The sequence below is a fragment of the Corvus moneduloides genome, chromosome 31 (genome assembly GCF_009650955.1).
Source record: "Corvus moneduloides isolate bCorMon1 chromosome 31, bCorMon1.pri, whole genome shotgun sequence".
Lineage (NCBI taxonomy): Eukaryota > Metazoa > Chordata > Aves > Passeriformes > Corvidae > Corvus > Corvus moneduloides.
Genome location: NC_045506.1, coordinates 481,054 through 502,225, shown reverse-complemented (window position 1 = coordinate 502,225; position 21,172 = coordinate 481,054). Strand labels below are relative to the sequence as shown.

The 21,172-nt window shown below is 53.1% G+C and overlaps 3 protein-coding genes across 3 annotated transcripts in view; 1 reads left to right on the top strand and 2 right to left on the bottom strand.

Annotated features, from left to right (window-relative positions):
• Nucleotides 1–8,590, bottom strand: part of LOC116436931 (zinc finger protein 79-like) — a 509,410-nt gene extending 500,820 nt beyond the window's left edge. Inside the window, exon 1 of the mRNA XM_032094388.1 lies at nucleotides 8,497–8,590. The gene's annotated coding sequence lies outside the window, so the exon portion shown is untranslated. The remainder of the gene's footprint in view (nucleotides 1–8,496) is intronic.
• LOC116436886 (zinc finger protein 660-like) overlaps nucleotides 1–17,792 on the bottom strand; it is a 163,335-nt gene extending 145,543 nt beyond the window's left edge. Inside the window, exons 1-2 of the mRNA XM_032094315.1 lie at nucleotides 16,941–17,792; nucleotides 7,602–7,789 (exon numbers count right to left, since the gene is read on the bottom strand). Of these exons, the coding sequence (XP_031950206.1) occupies nucleotides 7,602–7,789; nucleotides 16,941–17,270 (518 nt within the window). The 5' untranslated portion in view covers nucleotides 17,271–17,792. The remainder of the gene's footprint in view (nucleotides 1–7,601; nucleotides 7,790–16,940) is intronic.
• Nucleotides 17,793–19,508: 1,716 nt separating this feature from the next.
• Nucleotides 19,509–21,172, top strand: part of LOC116436910 (zinc finger protein 239-like) — a 46,090-nt gene continuing 44,426 nt past the window's right edge. Inside the window, exon 1 of the mRNA XM_032094360.1 lies at nucleotides 19,509–19,567. The gene's annotated coding sequence lies outside the window, so the exon portion shown is untranslated. The remainder of the gene's footprint in view (nucleotides 19,568–21,172) is intronic.

The window sequence follows — 21,172 nt, the reverse complement described above, 5'->3', positions numbered from 1 at the left end:
TCTCTGGTTCCCAGAATGGATCTTCTTGCCACACACTTTTTCAAAAACTATTAACCACTCAACTTGAAATGATCATTCGACTGCTTTCGATGGGATGACTCTGATACCAGAATCTGGCAGGATATGGTCCAGCAATGATACACCTCCCTATTACTGCAGCAGAATTAGAAAATCTTTTCAGGGACTCACTGTCATTTCAAATTGCCCTTGCAGACTATAACGGACAGTTTATTCACACGATGCCTCAACATGCATTGTTGCAATCTTTCAAAGAACTTCCCTTCCAACCAAGACGTCTACAATCCAAAAAAACCTATTCCTGATGCAAAAACTGTTTTCACTGATGGATCAGGGAAAACATACAAAGCTGTAACCCTGTGGAAAAATGATACAGGACAATGGGAACACTCAATAACTTTCCAACCTGGATCTACCCAGCTAGTCAAACTCGCAGCTGTGGTAGAAGCATTTCGTCTTTTTTCACAGGAACCTATTAACCTTGTTTCTGACTCTCTTTATGTTATGGGAATCGTTGAGAGAATAGAACATTCATTCCTGAAGGAAGTCTTTAACAAATCTTTTTGTGTTATTAACCACTTTATATAACCTTTTACTTCACAGGTCTCATGCATACTACACCCTACACTTAGGTCACACACCGCCCTGCCCAGACCTGTAGCGGAAGGTAATGCAAGAGCAGATGCTTTCACCATGACAATACAACAGAATTATACAACAGAAATCAGGGCAGGCACCTTTCTCATGATTTCTATAATCAAAATGCCCAAGCACTGGCAAAACAATTTGGCTTAACCTTGCCACAAGCTTGAGATACAGTGAATGCTTGTTCACAGTGCCAGCAAACTTTTTCCTTACCACTAACATTGGGAACAAACCCATGAGGGTTAAAACCTAATGATATTTGGCAAACAGATGTTACCCACATATCGAGTTTTGGGATTTTTAAATATGTGCATGTTTCTATTGTTACTTTTTCAGGGTTCATAGTAGCAACAGATCACAAAGCTGAAAAATCAAGAGATGCCACTCGACATTGGCTGCGTGCCTTTGCTACTATGGGCGTTCCTCAATAGATATGAATAGATATCGGACCTGCATATACATCTCAAAAAACACAAGATTTTCTCCACACTTGGGGGATCAAACAGGGCTTGCCCATTCAGGTTACAGGTATTGCCCATTCTCCAACAGACCAAGCCATAGTGGAGAAGGCACACTACACATTGAAAAACATGCTACAGAAACAAAAAAGGGGGAATCCCATAGGCATGCTCCCTCAGGAGCAGCTTGATAAAGCAACCTATGTTTTAAAGTTTTTGAATCTTTCCACTAGGGATGACCTCACAGCACATCAAAGGCACCTAGGTCAAACAACTGATGGAGAAGGAGTTCACCCAGAAGTCACATACAAGGATATACACAGTGGTCAGTGGAAAGGTCCAGTTCCACTGTTAGCTTGGGGGAGAGGTTGTGGATGTGTTCTTTGCCCACAGTGTTGGGGTCACTAAGCCATCAGCTGAGCCAGCTGGTGGGCCAGAGAGCCCTGAAATAGCAAAGGCCTGCTGGTGGAAGAACTTAAGATATTTGAGATACCATTCTCACCTTTGTGTGAGTAAAGGAAAAGCCTCTCCCACAATTCCTTGTGGGTGAATTGTAACCTTACACATCCCCCAGACCCTGAGTTAAAGAAAACTACCTCTCCCAGCAGCCTGTGCGGCTGCAAACCTGACCTGGTGCCCCGCTCCGCCCCTTCCCTCTGCTCACTGGTTCTCTTCCCTAGTCCTGCCTTTGTACCACCCATGTGCCCTCAGATTACTGGCTCGAGAACACTATGTAAAGCTGATCAAAAAGCATGCTCGCTCTCTTTTGCATCTGGTCCCCTCTGCGGAGGATGAAATAAACCTTGACTGTGGAATGTGCCATGAGGAGGGTCCTCCTTGGCTCCTTATCTCTGGTAATACTGAGTGTGTGCCATCAGTGCTTAACATCTGCATGGGGCTGAAAGGAGAAGCTTGCTAGCATGCACACCCGAGCAGTCTCACGCCTGAGACAGTTTTGGAGAACACAGCAGCGATCTCCCAACTGCCCTAACACCCCTCACTCTTATACCACAGGACCATATTGGCTTCCAGCAAGATACATCAAACCCAGCCAAAGATGACAATGAGTCCTGTCATCTTTCTTCTCCTATATTGCCATCAAATGGTGGAAAGAAGAATCTACTGGGCACACATTTTTGACCCACTACTTTTTCGGCCTCTGACCTGGTGGGATCCAGAACCTCCCCTCAGCAACAATGGAACAGAATGGGTAGGAGGAACTTGGCTTCCTCCCCTACATCAGGATATTGTAAATACACACATTACTAATGCTTCTTACGTTACTGATTTACCCCCTATTTGCTTCAAGTGGAATCAAACTAGTACCTTTTTACCTTTACCTTTTGCCAATTTTTCTATGCAATTGCACTTGATATATAAATCCTATGGAAAAAATTTAACTGCTATTGCATTGCCGACCATTCTGTCCATCTCCAACAATACCGTGGATGCCGCCCCACCTCATTATCCCAAATGTCGTTTTACATCCATTTCCAATTTACGGTGTTTGGAACGGACATCATGTTTAGGACAACAACCACAACAACTCTTACAATATGGGAAAATGATTTACTGGGGACCTCAGAGAAAAGGGGACAAATAAAACCATTCTTCGCTTGCGAAAGGCAAACTACAGCGTTGTTTGGCATGATAGTGGAATGGCCAGACCATTGATTAAACATTGATAATAATCAATCATGTGTTCATAAGCATCTATGGAAAATGCTGTTACCTGCCTTCAATAATACGTTATACCAGGTGAACCTGAACAAGAATGCTACCATTGCAAATATAACTTCGCTAAAGAAACAACCACTAATGACTTGTACTTCACACCCATATGTTTTTGTTTTAGCTAATAATTTTTCAGTTGATCATAGGAATGGCTTGTATTTTCTGTCTGCTAATTCTTTTTGTCTTTAAATCATATGTAACCAATGAAGATGTGAATAACTTTTCTGTTCTTCTTCCATTTAAGAGAAGACTGCAAATTTGGGTAACTGTAAATCTGACTCAGACTTGGGAAGGACAAGATGGACTGTCACAATTGGCTCGATTATTCCAGGAGGAAATCCAAAAGAGTAAGAAACGAGTTCGCAAATTTCTCGGTTGACTGATCTTTGCCATCATTTCTGCTGTAATAGTTTTAAGCACAGCCTTTGCAGCTGGTGCAGCTTTAGCTAATTCCATTCAAACAGCCCACACTGTGGGACAAGCTCTAACCAATATTACAAAATAATTACAAACACAAGAGCAAATTGACAAGGAAATAATGACCAGAGTAGATGCCTTGGAAAGTGCTCTTTTGTGGATTGGCAAAAGAGTTGAGGCTCAAAAAACCCACATATCTTTACATTGCAATTGGGAACACATACATAACTCTTTATGTGTCACTCCTCTTCCGTGGAATGAAACAGAACAAAACTGGGAAACAATCAAAAACCATCTCCAAGGAGTCTTTGATAAAGCCCTAAGACAAGATATCCACTCACTTCACACTCAGTTAAAAGAGCAACTTAGAGATTTGCAAACTCTAGAGGAGCAAAAGGTACTGACTGACTTAAAAAATGATCTTACTTGGGTAAATCCAAAAAATTGGTTTTCAGGAATAAATTTACAAGCTTGGGTTTTTATTGGATTAGGTTGTCTAGCAGTGATATCTTTTTTGATATTCTGTCTTGTCCTTTTCAACATAATCAGAGCCGTTAAAGGCACACAAAAACAAGCTATGGTTGTACTTGCTTTGTCCATGACTCCAAAAAATAAAATAGGGGAGTTGTTGGGTTAACAGGTGTTGGTATAAGGAAAGAGTTACACAGAGAACGACAGCAGCAGCACCAGCAGTACCAGCAGAAGGTTTCTCTGACACAGCGTGCACCTGAGATAGAACTGAACTAACGAGTTTCTACTTCCACGTCAACATAAGACGCACACGCTTTATGCACATGCTCTACGCACACTCTTCACGCTCCTTCACTGTGGCCTTGGAGAGAACAATGGAAAATGTCAAGAAGACAGATTTATTGTAGGACTGTGATCACGTCTGTAAGCTCTTAGAAGTAAGGATATATATACTGGTGCTTTTGAATAAACCTTAGATTCACCTGCATCTCTGCTGTTGGTGGGTCTCCTTCCTTCACGTATCACAGGAGGATCCGCGTTGGATGATCCCCAGTGACCACTGTTGGGCAGAGCCTTGGTGATCCATGGTCCTGGTGATCCGTGTTGTGAAGACACCTGGCTGGGGTCTCCACATCTTCCTGGCTCCCCGTGGGCACCTGGATGAATCCAGGGGCAGGAACATCCCTCGGGATGCAGAGCGACATTGGGAATTCATTGGGGAGAGCAGATTTGTTGAATATTGACCCCCAAAAATCTTTTCCATTCAATCCTATCTTCTGGTGACATCCAGGAATACTGGACAGTCCTTGAGGTCTTTTCCAACCTCCATGATTCCAGGATTCTGAATTTCTCTGGCCCAAGGGCATCTTCCACAACAAAATGGACTGGATCAAAGATCAAGATTCTGGAGACAGTGGGATGGAAACCCCCTCAAAAAAGCTTCTTCACTCCAACCCAAGCACAAGGATCCCCAGCTGGCACCGACACGGAACTCCTTTTCTTTTGGTTTTCTTTTCATTTCTCTTCATCCCTTCAATACACTTGAAACTGGGGAAAAAATAAAGACATTGAACTAAGAGAGGGGTGGGGACATGAGGGATATGACATGGATGGAAACATGATGGGGACACAGCCATGGGTGAGGACACAGTGAGACAGGGCCAGCGACACATGGGGACATGGCCATGGCCAGTGCCATGGGGGGAACTTGCAGGGGATGTGGGGGGATGCTGGGTTTGATGGAGTTGAGGGTTCCTGGGAGGGACTTGGGGCTTGCTGAGGGCTTTGGGGACCCCAGGCCGAGCAGCTCCAGCTGCACTGGGAGACCCTGGTGGAGGTTCTGGGGCAGCTGCTCAAGGACCCCGAGCTGGACCCTCAGCCAGCATTGGGCTCCTGGAAGGGAATGAACGTCCTTGTCCCAAGGAAGGAAATCCCAGCACCCCCAGGGTGTCAGGGGCAGCTGAGAGGCCACAAGAAAGAGGGGAGGGCCAGACACAGCTGTCCCCTGCCAAAACTGCACCCCAAAACCACCAAAACTCAGGGATTCCTCCCAGAAAAAACTGCCAGGAGATGTCTGAACTGAGGGCAAGGAAGGATGGGACCCCCAAGCTGAGTTGGGAGGGGTCCCACTCCTCATACTCTTCATCCTGCCTGCTTCTCCTCTCCGGCTGTTCTCCCGCTTCTTCCTCTTCGGGGGGTCCCAGCACCTCTTGGGGTTTGCTGGGTGTCGTCTTGGGGTTCAGGTGCCCCCCAAAACCCCCTCAGAGTGGGGTGACATGGGGGGGAAAACAGGGGTCCCCATTCCCGATCAAACGCCAGGTTCTGCCCCCCCCAATCTCAGCCCCCCCCAAGTCCCTCCCCACTGCTCCCCAAGAAACAGGACCAGGGCGAACTGGGAAGCTTTATTGGGAACACTGCCCTGGGCGGGGGCAGAGTGACAGTAGGGCTGGGGTGGACACATGACCCCCCCAAAATCAGTGTGGGGACAGAGCTTGGGGTCCCGGCCGGACCTGAGGCCACGGGGAGGGGCTGTGGCCGCTGGCGGTTCAGGAGTTCTGTGGGCAGAGCAAAGGGGGTGACACCCCCACATAGGGTGAGGTTTCCTCCGGCCAGCGGCGCTCGGATTCAAAAAGAGCTCTGGGGAGCACGGGGAACCGGAGCGGGTAAATAGAGCTGTGGCACGTCTCCGAGGGCAGGGCTGCGGGTGTTCTCCTGCCCGTGGGGTTTGTAGTTTGTTTTTGTGTTGAGATTTGGTTGGTTGGGTTTTTCAGCAATGGTCCTCACACGATCAAAAGCTCCAGCCACTAAAAGTGTACCCAGCCAAGCAGAACCCTACCAGAAGGATGCGTCTGTCCAGCCCCCTTCCTGTGAGGAGTGTTTGAGCCTGGCAGTAGCACCAGGGGACGCTGTCAAAGACACCTGCCTGAGGTGCGAACAGGTGAACGATCTCCTTTCCCTGGTGGCCGAGCTTAAGGAGGAAGTGCAAAGACTAAGGAGCATTAGAGAAAGGGAAAGGGAAATAGACTGGTGGAGTTTCACCCTTCCATCCCTGAGAGAAGCCCCCCAGCAGTCAGAGCACTCCCATGCTTCTCACCATCAGGCTGAGGGAGGAGACCTGGGGGATGAAGGGGAGTGGAAATGGGTTCCTACTCAGGGACGTAATAAAAATTCCTCCCAACCCCCATCACCTCCCCAGGTGCCACAGTCTTCCTGCTTTGCACTTTTCACCTTTCTTTCCTAGGCAGGCGCAGTCTCTCGTTGGCTGCTTCTGCAGTTTCTCTACTGGTCTCAGCAAGCTTTGTTCATCATTTCTGAGACTTTTGTTCCCCATTTCTTGCCAACTTACATTCTGTGCCTTAAGTTTGTGGCCAATATTTGCTAACTTTTACCCTGTACCTTATACTTGCACAGGTACAATGATTTGAACCCTTTCAACTGGCACGGGCACAACAGAGCCAGCCTGGGCACAGGGAGGGAATTTATTACCAACCAAATCACAGCAGCACAAGGAGAAGGCAAAGAAATCTCTCCAACACCTTCCCCCCACCCAGCGGGGATCACCCGGAACAGGGGTCACCAGGGCTCTGCCCAACGGGGGTCACTGGGGATCATCCAACACCGATCCTCCCACGGGGGATGGAGCTGGAGCAGCGCACGAAGCTCTTCCCGCACTCGGGGCACTCGCAGGGCTTCCCTTAGCGGTGCCTCCGTTGGTGTTTGGTCAAGTTAGAGCTGCTGGAGAAGCTCTTCCCACACTGGGGACACTCGTAGGGCCTCTCCCCAGTGTGGATGCGCCGGTGCCTGACGAGGTGGGAGTTGCGGTTGAAGCCCTTCCCGCAGTCGGGGCAGCGGAAAGGCCTCTCATCCGTGTGAATGCGTTGATGTACAAGGAGATCAGAGCTGGTTTGAAACCTCTTCCCACACTCAGAACACTCATAGGGCCGTTCCCCAGTGTGGATGCGCTGGTGCCGGATAAGGTCAGAGTTGTAGCTGAAGCCCTTCCCACACTCGGGACACTCACAGGGCATCTCCCCGGTGTGGATCCTCTGGTGTTCCTTCAGGCTGGAGCTCCGGCCGAAGCTCTTCCCACATTCCGCACACTCATAGGGCTTTTCCCCAGTGTGGATCCTCTGGTGTTCCATCAGTTGGGAGCTCCGGCCGAAGCTCTTCCCACATTCCCCACACTCATAGGGCTTTTCCCCAGTGTGGATCCTCTGGTGTTCCATCAGCTGGGAGCTCCGGCCGAAGCTCTTCCCACATTTCCCACACTCATAGGGCCGTTCTCCAGTGTGGATCCTCTGGTGCTCCCTCAGACGGGATTTGTAGCTGAAGCCCTTCCCACATTCCAAGCACTTGTGGGGCTTCTCCCCACCCTGAGGCTTCTCCCCCACCTCCAAGCTCCCCCTGGATCTCGGGCTGCCTTCCCGGCACAGGGGGGCTCTTTCCTCCTTGGATCTCTCTGGGCTGCGTTTGCAACCCCTCCTCCTGCGGCATCTCCGGGGCTTTTCCTCCTTCTCCATCCAGCCACGCCTTGGGAATGACAGATCCTGGTTTGAGGCAAGAAACAAGGGGTGAGTGCCTCGGCCTGGGGGTTCCTCCTGCCCAGGTCCATCTCTGGGAGCCTCCAGAAGTTTTGTGTCCATAAAAACCCCAAACCACCACAATTCAGCCCAAAAAACCCTCCCTGCAGTTCCCCCTCTCTGATCTCTCCACTTTGGGGTTCTGGGGCTCTCCTTTCACTGGGCTCATCGGCATCCCATGGCTCCCAGGGTTTCCCCTCTCCGGGGTCCCACTCAGGGATGATCCAGGGGGCTTTTGGGGTCCCAGGGGTCCCCTCTCCCCTTGTGGCTTCCAGTGATCCCAGGGGTCCAACCTTATCCAGGTTCACCCCCTCCCCAGGCTGCCAGGGGTCCCCCAGCTCCGGGATCGCCCCTCTCCCCTTACCCCACTCCGGGGCTCCCGGTGTTCCCCTCCACTACTCTCCCAGGGAGTCCTAAGGCCTATGTCCCCCTCCCACCCTGGACCGGCACAGAGCCCCCAAAATATCCCCCGAAGGGGCATTTGTGGCTCAGCTTTGGGGGCCCACAGGATCCAAACATCGCCCAGCCCCGCCCCAAAATGAAACCCTCCCAGGGACCCACAAAGAGATTTGGGGCTCCATTCTGGAAGCTGCGAGCTCCAAACACCCCCCAAGAGAAAACGCCTCTCGGGGACCCCCCGAGAGATTTGGGGCGAGCTCTCCCTCCCCGCTCACCTGCGGGATGCTCCCGGGGCCGCGGCGGACACAGCGGGCCCCGACCCCGCGCTTCCCCTGCTGCTTTTCCTCTTCCTGCTCCTCCTCAGCCTCTCTCCCTCCCCTTCCTCCCGCTCCTCCTCCCTCGCCTCCTCCTCCATCGTTCTTCCTGCTCCTCCTCCTTCCTAATCCCGCCTCCTTCTCCTCTTCTCTCCAGGCCCTTCTCCTGCTCCTTCCGCACCTCTTCTCCTCCTCCTCTATCCCTTCTCATGCTCTCCCTGGGCCCAGCGCCCACCCTTGGCCCCCCCTTTTCTGGACACGGTCGCATCCCACGGGAGGAGCCGAGATGGAGCCGAGATGGAGCCAGGGCAGGTCGGGATGGGGCAGCACTGGGCTCTGGGCCCAGCCTGGGCACCCCCCATGCGCCCCCTCCCCAAATTCCCCTGGTGACTCAGGGGGGTCCTGGCACCTTTTGGGGTCCACAGCCCCGCGCCCTCTGACTGGCTGTAATTTCTTAGGGGGATCTTTTTCCCAAGTCTCCACCTGGACACTGATGACAACACACCAATGTGGTAAGAAAGAAAAACAACAACGGAAAAGAGCAGGAAGAGAAAAAAAGTGAGGACTGGGATGTTTTACAGCACCATCTTATCCTCAAAATTTGCCAGCTGATCCAGATCATTTGTATCCCCGCTTTCCAGGACAAGGAAACAAAGAAGTTTGGGATTTCAGGGTGTTTCTCTGTGGTGGGGAGCAGCAGGACAGGGCAGCACGGGCTGGGGGCCTGTGGGGAGCTGCGGGGCCGGGCCGGGGCTGTGGGGCAGCCGGGGCTCAGCGCCGGGCACTGCCTGACCCCAACACCCCCCGGGCAGGGCCGGCAGTGGCCCCTGGCCCCAGGAGGCTGCGGGATGTGGAAGGATCAGGATTTTCTTTCATCGATCTTGTTTGGGTCACTGGAGAAACGAATGATTTTGCAGAAAGCTCAGCAGCTGTCAGAGGATGAGCACCCTGTTGGGGCTTTAGGAGTTCTCCTAGTTTTTCTTCTGTTAAAGGAATTTTCCCCATACGTGTTGCTAGGGGGACAAATGGCAGGGTATTTAAGAAAAACAAACAGCTAGCCGCTGGGGGTGGGGGTGCATAACGCTACTTTTTTTTTTTCACCTGGGTGTGCGGTCAGTTCCGTCCCTGAACGCCAGATAAGGAGGCTGTTTTTCGTCAGCTGTTTTTTCTTCTGGGGAAAAACCCCCAGGATCCCCAGCCGGCCTTCCCTGCCCCGCTGGGAGCTGGGCCATGGCCGCCCTTCCCCGCCGTTGTTTTGAGCCTTCGCTACGTTGTAGCCCTGCTCGCCTTGACTGCCCAGTCCTACGGGGGGTTTCCTGTTCGGATACATCTCATCTGCCACCCGCAATTTGTGCTCATCCCTGCCGTTCCAGCCTGCCATTCCCAAGGGTCTGGCTGCCCAGGGGTTTGTGAAGCTTTTTTGCTCCATCCTGTCCTGGGATCCCAGGCCACCGGTGCCGCGTGCTCCCCGAGCTCGCTCCGGAGCACCCCCTGCAGCCGCGGGGGAACCATCGCACCTGCCCTGCTCACCGGGAGCCACCAGCGCCCCTGCCGGCTGCGAGCGGAACTGCACCCGAGGGGAAAGGGCCTGACAGCCCAGAAGGCTGGCACTGGGTTTGTGATTGTTTGCTGTTACTGCCATAGTTGTTTGTTTGACTGGTTATACACATATAGAACCATAATAGTAAAGAACTGTTAATCCTATTTCCCACGTATTTGCCTAAAAGCCTCTTGATTTAAAAGTTATAATAACTCGGAGGGAAAGGGGGTTGCATCCGCCATTCCAAGGGGGGCTCCTGCCTTCCTTAGCCCACATCTGTCTTTCAAACCGAGACACGCCCACAGGCAGTGAGGGGGCTGCAGGAGAGGCACAAGAAGCCCCTGCAGCACTTGGCCAGAAAGGCTCAGCAGGGGAATGCAAGAAGGGATGAGCAAAAGGCCAAGGTGAAGGCAAAGGCCATGGCAGAGTTTCTACAGCCCCCCAGGGATGAACCGCAGGGCCCAAGGGGGCCCCAGCACCCAGGGGACGGTGGCGGCCACAAGCACCTGGCACAGGCATTGCCCTCCTCGGCACGGCAGAGCCCACCCAAACAGCCCCCGGCAAGGAATCAGGGCTCCAGCTGCAGGCCACAAGGACACTGCAAGCACAGACTGCAGCACCCTCAGCACCAGCAAGTCCACCCCTGATGGACATGGATTGTCAGGGCTCTCAGAGCTCCCAGCACACCAGGGACCCACCGCACCAGAGCCCTCAAGAACATTCAGGGCACGTCTGGATCGAGACGAGGCTGCTCCTGATGGACACAGGGGCCTCTCGATCCACTCCGAATCTGAGACCTAAGGGGGGAAATTGTCAAGAAGTTCTTTCATTATTCAGGGAGTAAGTGGGAAAGAGGAGCAGATGTGTTTTATTCAACCACTATCAGTAGATATGGAAGATGGGTTCGAAATGTATCAATTTCTGTTTGCTCCTAATTGTGACTGTAATTGACTGGGAAGGGATTTGGTGGCTGAAGTGGAAATACAAATTCATATTGTAAAAGGAGATACAGAGGCTAATGCTGCTGTACTTTTGTGTCAAATGCCTGGGAAGGCCTCTGCTGAAGGGAACCCAGAAGTGTGGTCAGCCCCAGGGAAATAGGCAAAATTAGATATGGAGCCTCTCCAAATTCCTTTGAAGCATCCAGGACAAGTGGTGTCTAAAAGCAATACCCTGTTCCAAGGGAGGCAAGGAAGGGGTTACAGCCTCTTACTGAGTCCCTGCTAAAGGCAGCGCTTCTGGAGCCAGGCATCTCTCCCTACAACACTCCTCTCCTGCCAGCCAAGAAACCCCATCATGGACACCAGAAGGAAAGCACAATTTTCAAGGCTTCAAAAGCAGATTAACTGAGCCTCCTGCCCTGGCCCTCCCAGACAGGGAAAACAATTTGAATTGCATGTGGATGTTAAACAGGGCCATGCCAAAGGAATTCCTGGGCTCAAATGTTTAACCCAGTGGCCAGAGAGTGGCCTCATTGTCTGCAGAATTGTGCAGCCCCGGCTTTAATGGGAACTGAGGCCTGAAAACTGACAGCAGCACAATCTCTGATTGTTCCAGCCTGGCATCAAGGTAAAGCTTTGTTAACCAAAGGAGCCTCTAAATGGATGAGCAGTGCTCGGTTCTTACAGAATGAAACTTGTTGGATGGAACAGGAGGATTCAGAGTTGAGCACAGGGCAAGGGTTGAACCCAGCCTCCTGTTTGAACGGCCCTGGACACGGGGCTGGCAAGAAACCCATGGCTGCAGTCAAGTGACAGAGCTCCAGACCCGGGCTAGGAGAGATTTACCAGACATTCCCTGGCCTGAGGGAGAAAAGGTGTTTAGGGATGGCTCTGCAAGGGCAGCAGAAGGGAAAAGAGTGACAAGACACGCTGCTCTGAAGGAAAGGGAATGAGACAAAGCGCAGCTCAGCGCCCGCATGCTCAGCTCAAAGGGCCGAGCTGGGGGTGCTTGGAAGAGCCTGGCACTGAAATGCCCTGAGCAGGAAGGCTTCAATATCTTCTGCCAACAGCATGGCAGCTCACAGCGGGGCAGAAGCATTGTCCGACTGCTTCAGCAATCCCTGCATCAGTTCTTAAGGCATGTTTGGAACAAACAATTCCAAGATATGAGGTTGTGGAAGCAAGAGACTCAGACAGTGGAACTCATTCTACAGGAAAGACCCTTCAGGGCGTTCTGGCTGCTTTAGGAACACAGTGGCACCTCCAAACGCCCTGGCACCCCCAGAGTTCGGGTCGGGTAGAAAGAATGAATGGGGAAATAAAGAAACACCTTCTGAAGCTGCTGAGAGAAACCAAGATGCCACGGCTACGGCTGCTGCCATTGGCTTTGGCAAGAGTAAGAGCCAGACCCAGGGCAGATATTCAATTACCTCCCCTGGAATTGAGTTTTGCAATTCCTCACCCTGCTCGTTCTCGACCTAGTGGGGGGTGGAGATCAGGGATGTCTGTTTCAAGCAGTCTGTGGCCAGAATCCTGTCTCTTGTGAAAACTCCACAGGGGGGGAAGCCCCGGGGGCTGCCCACAGATCCTCTGCTGAAATAGTCTGGCTGGGCACCTCCTCTGGCATCTCCAGGCACTGGGGGCCAATCCTCGCTGGCACCGGGCGACCTTCAGAGCTTTCTGTGCCTGCATTCGCCACAGCTGCTGCGCGAGACAGCGGGAGAATTCCACTCTGGCTCTCAGTTACACTCACACTCTGGGCTGGGCGGGATTCGATTGCTGGAAAATTTACCAAATTCAGAATTGTTTTAAAATTTTATCTCTCTACTCAGGCTTGAGTAGAGAGCCTCTGCCTTGGGGAAAGGAATTTTAAAGTGTTTGTTAAGGAATGTTACACCACTCAGCGGAGATGAGCCTAACATCTCAACAGACTGGGAATAGCCCAAAAGATACCCAAAAAGATAACGACCATCAACAAAACATCAACAACCATCAACAAAACATCAAGGAACAGCTACCCCAGTGTAGTGGGTTGAACCTGAGTTGATGGACAGTCTTTTAGACTAATGACTCTTCTCACAATTTACATATTTAAACTGCATGGAAGGCAGGATTTCCCTTTTGTCCGAGCTCACCTGCTGGAAGGTGGGGGGGCTCCGAGCCTCCAGACCCCGCCGGGCCGGGGCCACAGCCCCTTCCCCCCTTTCCCAACACTGTGGCACGGACCCTGGGTCGCTGGGGGGGAACCTGTCCCAGAGCCGCAGGCAGCTAAAGCCAGCCATGGACTGCCACACAGCTAAACCCATCCGGCGCGGCTCCCTGGGACCGGCGGGTCCCTCTCCTCTCCACGCGGAGCCGGCGGAGCCAGCGGGAGCCGGCGGAGTCTCCTGTCTGCAGCCAGCACACTCCGCGCTGAACTGAAGAGGACACCACGCAGCCAGCAGCACAAAGGGAGCGAGGCTTTCTCCACCGTAAAGCCCGAACAAGAACACTCTTCAACGTGGCGGCTTCGGAGTCAGAGAGAAGAGAAAGCGAGTCCTGTGGGACGGAGCTGGAAATGGCGACGGGAGAAAAGAGGGCGGTGCTGCGATTCTCGCGTGGAGCTTAAAAACCTTCTTGCATGCTGTGGCAAGAAACTGTAATATCACAAACTGTTTGTCTCTTTAATCCATTTGAAGTACTTGGGGGGATGGAGAATCCACATGTGGCCTGTGAAGATTGTGAAGAGTGCCTATGCCAGGCTATATAGAAGCAGTGAGAGGCTTTTAGACACTTGTGGCGAAGAAAGCCTTTGTGCGCAGGCCAAAATAACTTATCCTTAAAAAGATTAATAACCCCATGTGATGGCCCATGTTTTGCAGTGTGAAGGAACTGTGAGATCTTTCATGGGAGAGATATTTTTCACCATAGCAGATTGATTGTTTCCGGGCGGGTCTGCTGTTGGTGGCAGTTTGGGAACCATGTGCAACTGAAGAAAACCCTTTTTCCTTAAGCATAAGAGAGAGACTTTTCAAGAACTGCAACACTAACATCCCATGTTCTGTTATCCTTTGTGCGAGTTGGGTAAAAGAAGTGCTGGAAAGGGGGGAGGGGGGGGATTTGCTTTAATTTCTTGTTATTTCTCTTTACTTTTAATTCTGTTAGTAAGAAAACTCTTTCATTGTACTGCAACTGTTTAAGGTTTGTGCCTGCTTTGCTTTCTCCTAATTCTTATCTCACAGAAGGAAAATAAGTAAGTAATGAATATTTTGAACCAAAACCACTACACTTCATTGGTGTTTCCGCCCGGTTTCGAACTCAACCCGCTACACCCAGACACTGCTCCCGGCACAGCTGGAGACCCCTGCTCTGGAAAAGGCTGAGAAGGAAATCAAGGACTGTGCACCTAATTAACATCAGAGGCCAAGCAATCCGGGGCCAATAGGAAACCAAATACTAAGAACCGCCCAACTTGGAACCAATGGACATTAAACCTATGGATTTCTATGGGTTTTGACTGCATAAAGGTGAGGAAAAATCGAGTAAAACTCGTGTGCCATGGAATGATTTTCTCTGAACACCCGGGCTACGTGTGCATGAAATGATTTCTGTTGCACATCCTGGCCAGAATAAAGTAATGCCTTGATCCTTAACACTAAAAAGGTTGTTGGAGAGTTTTTCTTCTTCCACAGTTTCAGTGACAAGACTACACAATTAAAATGTTTCTTAATAGTAATCCTACTTTGATATTGTCAGTTGGGTTTGGGCCAGGAGTGTGAGTCAATTTTTAGTCCGAGGAGAAGTAGCAAAAGTCTTTATTAGTTTAGGGGTTTTTTGTGGATGTGTGTGCACAGCTGTTAGAGATGGCAGAATTTTGGAATGGGTTTTTCGATGTTCACCTTTAGGTTGCATTTTGCAAAACTGCAAGAGCTTTCAAGGTGACCCTTTAACTCATAAACAGTTCATAAAATACTATTAAAAAAAAAGGGGTGTGGAGGGGGGAGGGGAAAGGGGCACAAGCAGCTCATCGGATGGTTGCCCTGGAAGAGAACCTTCCTTCCAGGCAGCCAGCAGAGGAGCTTTAGAAATTCAAATTATCTCTGCTGCGGGAAGTGTGCACAATGTCCCAGGCTCTCCTTGCCTGCCACAGGAATTGGGCTGATTCCCTCTGCCCCTCACCCCAAGCTCTGCCTCCCTGCACTGACGGAATTTGCATCGCTAAAGGCAGAGCCCACACTGAGCATCTCTGACTCTGCAACAGAAATCCCTGAAGCTGCAAAGGAAAACAGCAAACGGAGAATGTTGGGAGAACTTCACTCAAAAAAGCGGGGGGGAATCATCCCTCTCCCCACTCCAACATCTGCTGGCACTCTCTGTGTTATACAGGGTGGGTTTGACCACTGGGCTGGTTTTGCTGACAAAAGTTCAGTGAAATCACTTGGGAATCCAAGGATGTGATGATTTAATCAGAGAAAAGCGGTCAATTGATGCATCCCTGGAATTTTTGGCAGCGCCCAAAAATGGGGAAAAGATGAACGGCCACCAGAACAAATCCTACAACACCATGGAGCAGCCCCTGGGAACCCAAACAAATTCATACCAGGTGCCAGAGAACCCACTGATCATTTCAGTGCATCATTAGATTACAAGCTGTCCTCCAAATCATAACCAAGCACACAGCTCCAGCTCCTGACCTTCTCACCCACCAATCCACTCCCATAAGCAACGCCACATTTCACCCTGGGATGGCATCAGATTCTCTTTCAGCAGAAGGACCAGCAGGTTGTGGAAAATTAAATGACTCAAAGTGCTCTTGGCAAAGAGATGGCCAAGGAAAAGTGGTGAAACAGAGAACAAGGAAATAAGAAAGCAGCTCATGTACCACTCCAAATGTGGAAAGGAGGGGAATGGGACACGTTTTTGTGGTTCCCTGGCAGACCATGGGTTAAACCAATGCTGTTTCTCCTCTCAGGTGCTGCAGCAACTCTCATCTTTTTACCGTGCACCGCACCTTGCTCAGTGCAGCTCATTCAGCAGGGGATCAAGGGCATGCAGGTGGCAGCCAGGCCTCCTGACCCAGAAACGGCTACAAAAGGACACAGAATGAGGTCACTGAGAATAATCCCAAAACCAAAGAAGGCCCACGAAGAACAGATTAAGGCAATTATAAAAATTGTAAAGAGAAGTGCTGAGAAAATAAGAAGAGGCGGATTAAAGGAAAAAATGAACGTGTCTTTACAAATAGATGGTGTGAATCCCATTGCAGATAGGGCCAGGGACTTGGAGATAAGGAAGTAACCAGAGAAACCACCAATTCCAAAAAATGTTACTAATTGACACGAACTGATGCTCAGAGCCAAGGTCCTGCGAAATTCCTGAAGTTCCGGAAGAAGGACAAAGCCTTCACAGAGCCATGACTATCGGATGTTATACAAAGTGGGGGTGCACATTAAGGGGCACATGCAGCAGGCGGATCGGGAAGTCTGTACCTTCCAAGGACCTCAGCCACTGCGGAAAGGGACACGGAGATGCGGCCGGGCAAATCGGCATAAAAAGGAGGCTGCGTCCTCCAACACTTGGACAGACCCCACGGGAAATGCCCCGTGGCCTCTCCCTTTGTCCACGAATAAAGTTACTTTTACACGACTCCTCCGGCTCCTCTGGGGACACAAACCTCTGGCCACGGGAACTTTCCCGCACACTGCCGGCCACGGGGCAGCCACCTCTGTCCTACCCACAGCAGCCGGGACGAGCCAGCGCTGCTCCGGCACCGGCTCCTGCCGAGGCAGCAGCGGGAAGGAGACCGCGGGCAGCCGCTCCCGCAGCGCCCTCACGCCAGGGCGAACACGGCGCCCACACGGCACAACGAACCCGCCACAGCCCCCTGCCGCCCCCTCCGCCCGCAGCCAGCCCCGAGCCCCGCCAGAACCGAGCGCGGCTCCCACCTGCGCTGGGGCCGCCTCCGAGCTCCGCCGCCGCCTCACCGGGCTCCGGCCGCCGCCGCCGCCGCTCCCGGGCCCGCACAGACGCTCCGCCAATGGCGCCTCTGCTGCGCCACGGCCGCCCTGCCGGCGGCTCCGGGCCCGGGCTGCTCCCCGCTCCGACCAATCAGCGCGCCAGAACCACGACTGACGGCAGCACCGCCCAATCGGAGCGAGGGGCGGGCTCTGCACACGGCCCAGCCCCGCCCCGCGCTCCCAGCGCCCCCCGGGCTGCGTGAGGGGAAAGCCGCAGCTGAGGAACAGCCCTGGAACGGGCCCGGCCCGAGCCGCCATTCAGCTGAGAAGAGAAACAAAGCTCTCCGCTGCTCCCGGCCCGACCTGCCCAGCCCTGCGTGTCGGGTGCCTCCGGCTCCTTGGGAAGCCCTGCAGCCTCGCTACTGCCGCCCCTAATTCGGAGCATCAGTGCATGGCTTTGATTTCCCCCAAAAGGGGAAAACCGCCCCAAACCCCTTTGGCTGAGTGCACGAGGGGAGAGATTTGTGGCAGAAAACTCCCAAAGTCGTTTTTCCCCAGCTTGGGAAGAACAGCCCAAGCCAAGCGGAGCCGGGACCCCCCAGCAGCGCCTCTCTGCCGCCCCAGCTGAAGCCCTCGCTGGCTGCTCCAGGCTGGATGGGCAGACTGGGAGCACTGGGAAGGGGCCCCGGCTCGGGGCGCAGCCCCCGGGGCAGCCCCACGGCCCCACGGCAGCTCCAAGGCTCCGCCAGCCGGGATGGAACGTGGGAGGGGGAGCAGGGCAAGGGCCGGGGCTGTCGGTGCCCAGGGGACACAAGGGACAGTGGGGACACTGCACAAGCATTTCATGCAAAAGATAAAATCATAAGGAAGACAAAAGCAACAGCAACAGTGGCACCATAGCCCAGGGCCACAGAGGAACATGTCCCATTGGAGTGGGGTGACACTGGCCCGATGCCGGGTACCCACCACAGCCACTCTCTCCCTGCCCTCCGCAGCTGAAGAGGGGACAGAAAATTTAACCAAAGGCTCATGAGCTGAGATGAGGATCAAGAGAGATCCCTCATCAGACACCGTTACAGGCAAAACAGGCTTGAAATTGGAGATATGAATTGAATTTCTTGCTAACAAACTCAGAGCAGGATAATGAGAAGTGAAAGCAGACCCTTAAAAACGGGGGACCCCCACAAGCCCCTCAGTACTCCCAGGACTGGGCTGGCCCTGCCTGGATTCCGGGAGACACAAAAACCGCTCTGTCCCTGCCCTCTGCTACTGCACAGGGACAGGAAATACAAGGAAAGGCCCAGGAGTCAAGAGAAAGCTGGGGAGAGATCCCGCCCCGAGCACCGGCACGGGCACAACAGAGCCAGCCTGGGCACAGAGATGGAATTTATTACCAACCAAATCCCAGCAGCACAAGGAGAAGGCAAAGAAATCTCTCCAACCCAGCGGGGATCACCCGGAACAGGGGTCACCAGGGCTCTGCCCAATGGGGGTCATCCAACGCCGATCCTCCCACGGGGGATGGAGCTGGAGCAGCGCACGAAGCTCTTCCCGCACTTGGGACACTCATAGGGCCTCTCCCCGGTGTGGGTGCGCCGGTGGGTGATGAGTTGGGAGCTTTTTGGGAGGACATTTTCTTTGGGATTTGGGGGTCGTTGAGCGCTGTGGGGTTTAGGGGAGTCGCAGCGTGTTTTTTGGTTTGCTGGGTGCTCTGTTGGGGTTCAGGTGCCACCCAAGGGACCCCAGACCAGGGCTTCTCGTATCTGCAGCCCCCCCGCCCCGGGAGCATCGGCCCCCCTGCATTCCGCAGGTTGCCCGTGGGACGAACTCAGGCTGGAGAAGTTCCTGGAGAACTGTCTGGTGGGAGGGAGCCCAGAGTGCAGCAGGGGAACGACTCCTATCCCTGAGCAGCGGGAGAAGGCACCGGGGATGAACTGAGCATGGCTCCAATTCCCTGTGTCCTGCACTGCCGGGGTGGGAGGTGGAGCTGGAAGGAGGGAGGGGTGGGAGGAAGAAGTTTGGAAGGGTCCTCTTTTACTTCTCATTATCTTGCTCTGAGTTTTTGGAGTTTTCTGCCACAAATCTCTCCCCTCATGCACTCAACCAAAGGGGTTTGGGGCAGTTTTCCCTTTCTCGGGGAAATCAAAGCCATGCACTGATGCTCCGAATTAGGGGCGGGAGTAGTGAGGCTGCAGGGCTTCCCAAGGAGCCGGAGGCACCCGACACGCAGGGCTGGGCAGGTCGGGCCGGGAGCAGCGGAGAGCTTTGTTTCTCTTCTCAGCTGAATGGCGGCTCGGGCCGGGCCCGTTCCAGGGCTGCTCCTCAGCTGCGGCTTTCCCCTCACGCAGCCCGGGGGGCGCTGGGAGCGCGGGGCGGGGCTGGGCCGTGTGCAGAGCCCGCCCCTCGCTCCGATTGGGCGGTGCTGCCGTCAGTCGTGGTTCTGGCGCGCTGATTGGTCGGAGCGGGGAGCAGCCCGGGCCCGGAGCCGCCGGCAGGGCGGCCGTGGCGCAGCAGCGGCGCCATTGGCGGAGCGTCTGTGCGGGCCCGGGAGCGGCGGCGGCGGCGGCCGGAGCCCGGTGAGGCGGCGGCGGAGCTCGGAGGCGGCCCCAGCGCAGGTGGGAGCCGCGCTCGGTTCTGGCGGGGCTCGGGGCTGGCTGCGGGCGGAGGGGGCGGCAGGGGGCTGTGGCGGGTTCGTTGTGCCGTGTGGGCGCCGTGTTCGCCCTGGCGTGAGGGCGCTGCGGGAGCGGCTGCCCGCGGTCTCCTTCCCGCTGCTGCCTCGGCAGGAGCCGGTGCCGGAGCAGCGCTGGCTCGTCCCGGCTGCTGTGGGTAGGACAGAGGTGGCTGCCCCGTGGCCGGCAGTGTGCGGGAAAGTTCCCGTGGCCAGAGGTTTGTGTCCCCAGAGGAGCCGGAGGAGTCGTGTAAAAGTAACTTTATTCGTGGACAAAGGGAGAGGCCACGGGGCATTTCCCGTGGGGTCTGTCCAAGTGTTGGAGGACGCAGCCTCCTTTTTATGCCGATTTGCCCGGCCGCATCTCCGTGTCCCTTTCCGCAGTGGCTGAGGTCCTTGGAAGGTACAGACTTCCCGATCCGCCTGCTGCATGTGCCCCTTAATGTGCACCCCCACTTTGTATAACATCCGATAGTCATGGCTCTGTGAAGGCTTTGTTCTTCTTCCGGAAGTTCAGGAATTTCGCAGGACCTTGGCTCTGAGCATCAGTTCGTGTCAATTAGTAACATTTTTTGGAATTGGTGGTTTCTCTGGTTACTTCCTTATCTCCAAGTCCCTGGCCCTATCTGCAATGGGATTCACACCATCTATTTGTAAAGACACGTTCATTTTTTCCTTTAATCCGCCTCTTCTTATTTTCTCAGCACTTCTCTTTACAATTTTTATAATTGCCTTAATCTGTTCTTCGTGGGCCTTCTTTGGTTTTGGGATTATTCTCAGTGACCTCATTCTGTGTCCTTTTGTAGCCGTTTCTGGGTCAGGAGGCCTGGCTGCCACCTGCATGCCCTTGATCCCCTGCTGAATGAGCTGCACTGAGCAAGGTGCGGTGCACGGTAAAAAGATGAGAGTTGCTGCAGCACCTGAGAGGAGAAACAGCATTGGTTTAACCCATGGTCTGCCAGGGAACCACAAAAACGTGTCCCATTCCCCTCCTTTCCACATTTGGAGTGGTACATGAGCTGCTTTCTTATTTCCTTTGTTCTCTGTTTCACCACTTTTCCTTGGCCATCTCTTTGCCAAGAGCACTTTGAGTCATTTAATTTTCCACAACCTGCTGGTCCTTCTGCTGAAAGAGAATCTGATGCCATCCCAGGGTGAAATGTGGCGTTGCTTATGGGAGTGGATTGGTGGGTGAGAAGGTCAGGAGCTGGAGCTGTGTGCTTGGTTATGATTTGGAGGACAGCTTGTAATCTAATGATGCACTGAAATGATCAGTGGGTTCTCTGGCACCTGGTATGAATTTGTTTGGGTTCCCAGGGGCTGCTCCATGGTGTTGTAGGATTTGTTCTGGTGGCCGTTCATCTTTTCCCCATTTTTGGGCGCTGCCAAAAATTCCAGGGATGCATCAATTGACCGCTTTTCTCTGATTAAATCATCACATCCTTGGATTCCCAAGTGATTTCACTGAACTTTTGTCAGCAAAACCAGCCCAGTGGTCAAACCCACCCTGTATAACACAGAGAGTGCCAGCAGATGTTGGAGTGGGGAGAGG